Source organism: Setaria viridis, chromosome 8 (genome assembly GCF_005286985.2).
Source record: "Setaria viridis chromosome 8, Setaria_viridis_v4.0, whole genome shotgun sequence".
NCBI lineage: Eukaryota > Viridiplantae > Streptophyta > Magnoliopsida > Poales > Poaceae > Setaria > Setaria viridis.
In genome coordinates this window covers 19,860,729-19,864,121 of record NC_048270.2, presented here as the reverse complement: position 1 = coordinate 19,864,121, position 3,393 = coordinate 19,860,729, and the positions used below count along the sequence as shown (strand labels likewise).

General features: G+C 42.4%; 1 protein-coding gene across 3 annotated transcripts; it reads left to right on the top strand.

Moving 5' to 3' along the window:
• The first annotated feature begins 293 nt into the window (after positions 1 to 293).
• LOC117833790 (uncharacterized) lies at positions 294 to 2,981 on the top strand. 3 transcript variants are annotated; one of them, XM_072295681.1, is made up of 4 exons: positions 294 to 922; positions 1,081 to 1,157; positions 1,231 to 1,395; positions 2,640 to 2,981. In XM_072295681.1, the coding sequence occupies exons 1-3, from the start codon at positions 761 to 763 to the stop codon at positions 1,232 to 1,234; spliced, it is 243 nt and encodes an 80-aa protein (XP_072151782.1). In that variant the 5' UTR covers positions 294 to 760; the 3' UTR covers positions 1,235 to 1,395; positions 2,640 to 2,981. The 3 variants fall into 3 exon arrangements, 2 of the variants coding, with proteins under 2 accessions (XP_072151782.1, XP_072151781.1); XM_072295680.1 differs by having other exon boundaries at positions 296 to 922; positions 1,074 to 1,157; XR_004635554.1 differs by lacking the exon at positions 1,081 to 1,157 and having other exon boundaries at positions 301 to 922.
• Positions 2,982 to 3,393: the final 412 nt, after the last annotated feature.

The following is a 3,393-nucleotide window of genomic DNA, read 5'->3' as shown; positions in this document are numbered from 1 at the left end:
AATTCACTTAACACATTTAAAATAGTAAACGAGTTCCAATAATTTTGAAACTTCCACAAGATATTTTATATGTAGTCTATTACAAATGAAAAATATATTGGTGTATATAAGATAATTATTTTTATATGTTACTTTATAACTAGGCAATGAAATAAAAATTAAAAAATAAAAAGTAAAATGGGCCGATAAACATAGGTTGGGCCATTTTCTACTAAGGTCCGACTTCCCGCAGCCGTCTATCTCCGAACCAATGATTCGGATCAATCCTCGGATGCATAAAAGGGCTGGTCAACTGGAAACCCTAGCACTGTGTCTCTTCCCTCAGACTCAAATCGACGGCTCCTCCCTTCTCGGATTCCTTTCACCTCTACATTTCTTTCCTCCGAGATCCAGATAACCGCCGGCGAGATGCTCCCCTGCCGCCCCTGCATCGAGCGCTATCCACCTCGCGCCCCCTCGCCTGTCCATTCCGCCGCCCACACCAGCGCCTCCTCCCGCCGCTCCCATCCAGCGCCTCCTCCCGTCGCCCCTACAGCGCCTCCTCCCGTCGCCCCTACAGCGCCTCCTCCCCGTCGCCCTCTCCAGCACCCGTACGCCGGCGCCCCCTCCAGCGCCTCCTCCGGCGCCCCTTGGGGGCCCGTATGCCGGCGCCCCTTGGGCCTGGACGCTGGCGCGCCGCCAGGGCCCGTGGCCGGCGCAGCCGGCGCCTCTGCCTCGCACACGTCTTCCTCCCTGCAACGAGCCACCCCCCGGAATTGGGATGATGGGGCGGGAGCACCTCCACAACCTCGCCCACCTCACCACCGAGGTCGACGGGGAGCAGTCCGTCAAGGTGCGGGTCACCGGCCTCGCCGACCCCCACCAGGAGTCCCTCCGCCTCAGCCTCCAGCTCGCCAACGAGCTCGGCCTCCCCGCTCCACAGGTACAAGCCTCTAAGCTCTCTCCAGTGTGCATGATGACCTTGCTAGGGTTTGTGGCATATCTTCCTGTCCTTCATTAATTCGATCGATTGCATCGCAAATTCGCAATTACACTTGCAACACTAGGTTTATTTATAGATATTGTATCCAAAGCTGATAGATATCGTTAAGAGTGGTACACTACGGCAAGTCAGAATGGTGGCCATACGTGAACACCGTTTTCCTTTCCTTGTTAAGGTATTGGAAAGTGTCATTACTTGTAATATGTTACACATTCACTCATTGTTTCTAACTGCTACAACTCTTGCAGGTAAACAACTAGAACAGGTTCAACTGCAACAGTGGGGGAACACTGGTAGAGAAGTGCTGCCATTTCTTTGATTTGATGAGATTGTTTGCAGCTGCAAATCCAGTTCGTGTGGTGGCTTCTGGAGCCATTGATGTAAACCACAAGGATGAAATGTATGATGGAAAGGTCAGGATGTCTCACTGTTTGATCCAAATATTTAAGTGTGTCAGTTCACAGAAGGCTTGGTGAATCATTGATGAACGTGTCAGTAAACAATAGGCTTGGTGATAAAATACATCCACATGCATTTTCTTGTATTAAAATTGAAAATAATGTTTAGGATGAAGATCAAAATTTGATGTTCTGATATAGTAGATACATGGTCGGATGAATTAGGAAATGGAAGCATCTGGACAGCATTGTTATGGAAGCCCATTCAAATCTGCAGATCTATTATCTCTAGAAGAGGGCTAAGAGATGTAGTCCTTTTATGATATTCTTCATCAGTTAGCTTTTCATGTTTTGAGGGAGACGGAGAGCTAGATTTTCATTTAAAATGTGAGCTCTGAGGGAGCCTTTGCAATCCCTACTGCACTTCTTTGAGACTTGAATGGCAGCTCACCTGGCGTCAAAATGTCTTATTAGAAGTTATCTTTTTGCCATTGTAGTTGCTTGTTAAGGATCCATGGCTGCTGACTTATATAAATCCAGTACTTCTATAGTGATCAGCACCAAACTTCTGTAATTTAGTCCTCTTTGAACCACATGGTCCTGTACGAGTGAACCTACTTGATTTCACTGCTTGCCCCTGAGGTTGTTGCCAAAATACTTCGAAACAAAATTTCTCAGTAGAGAAATTATCGTAGTTACAGGTTTTTGTGACCCATGCAACGCAATTCATTGTACTCTGCAATATAAATCTAGGCCAGCTGCTGTTGACAAAAGACCCAATGACTTTACTAGAGCCTAAAGTATGTACCAGATTCCAATTTATTTGGTCTGCTGTACTTTTATGGTTATTACTGCGCTATCCTTTTCAATAAGGAAAAGTATGATAGAGCATCAAATAATTTGAGTAATCATTGCTTGCATGCAGCCAATAGCTCTATGGTTATTTCGGTGAACATTTGAAGTAATGTCATAGCTTATTCCTCCTTGCCTACATGCTTTAGCTCATTGGCTGCTCGTGTAAAGTAATTAAGTGCCTATCCTTTGATGCTTAGTAGTATAATTCTTCTATCTCCTATATGCTTGCAAGCTTATCTATTTATCTCAATTTGTACTAGGAGTAGCATGTATCTATCCATGCATGCTACAGTGTAGGACTTAGTTGTGATCATTGCTTACTTAGCATGTTATGATTGTTTATTTTGTACCTACCATAACATCTCATTTCCTTGACCTTTTCAATCATTCTTTTTGCTGCGCAGAAACTACTAGAAGGTTTTGGGAATACAAGAAGGCCCTCAACCTTAAGCTAAAGCAAAGTTAAATATCATGAATGGTTGGAGTGATCAAGATTAAAGATGCGTACGAATAATATAGGTTTTTCTAATATTTTTATTATTGGGAGTGATGGATGAATGGACAAGAGTTCTTATATATGCATACGAATAATATAGGTTTTCTAGAATTTTCATTATTGGGAGTGATGTGGATGAATGGACAAGAGTTACTTTCATATGTCGAATATTCTATTTTATCATGAATGGTGTGTATGAATGATGTATTGATTTAATTAATGATATATATATATATATATGTGGCATCAATTTCTGTTTTGGATCTTAAGTTGAATTAAATAATAAACATATGACGATGAAATATTTTTTGTTGCGATATTCATTAAGCGTATAACCACGACCCGTATTGTGTTGCAATATCCTGTACGCATATAATCATGACATTTCGTTACGATATGGTTGAAGCATATAATGACGGCACGTACCTCGTTGCGATACCTTGTAAGCATATTACAACGCTTTCTCATCATTGCGATACCTTGTAAGCATATTACAACGTTTTCTCATCATTGCGATATTCGTTGAGCATGTAACGATGACCCATATTTCGTTGCGATACTCTTTAAGCATGTTGCAACGTTATATTTTGTTGGGATATGGTTGACACATATAACCACGATTAGTTTTTCGTTAAGATATCCTGTTAGCATATTGCAACAGC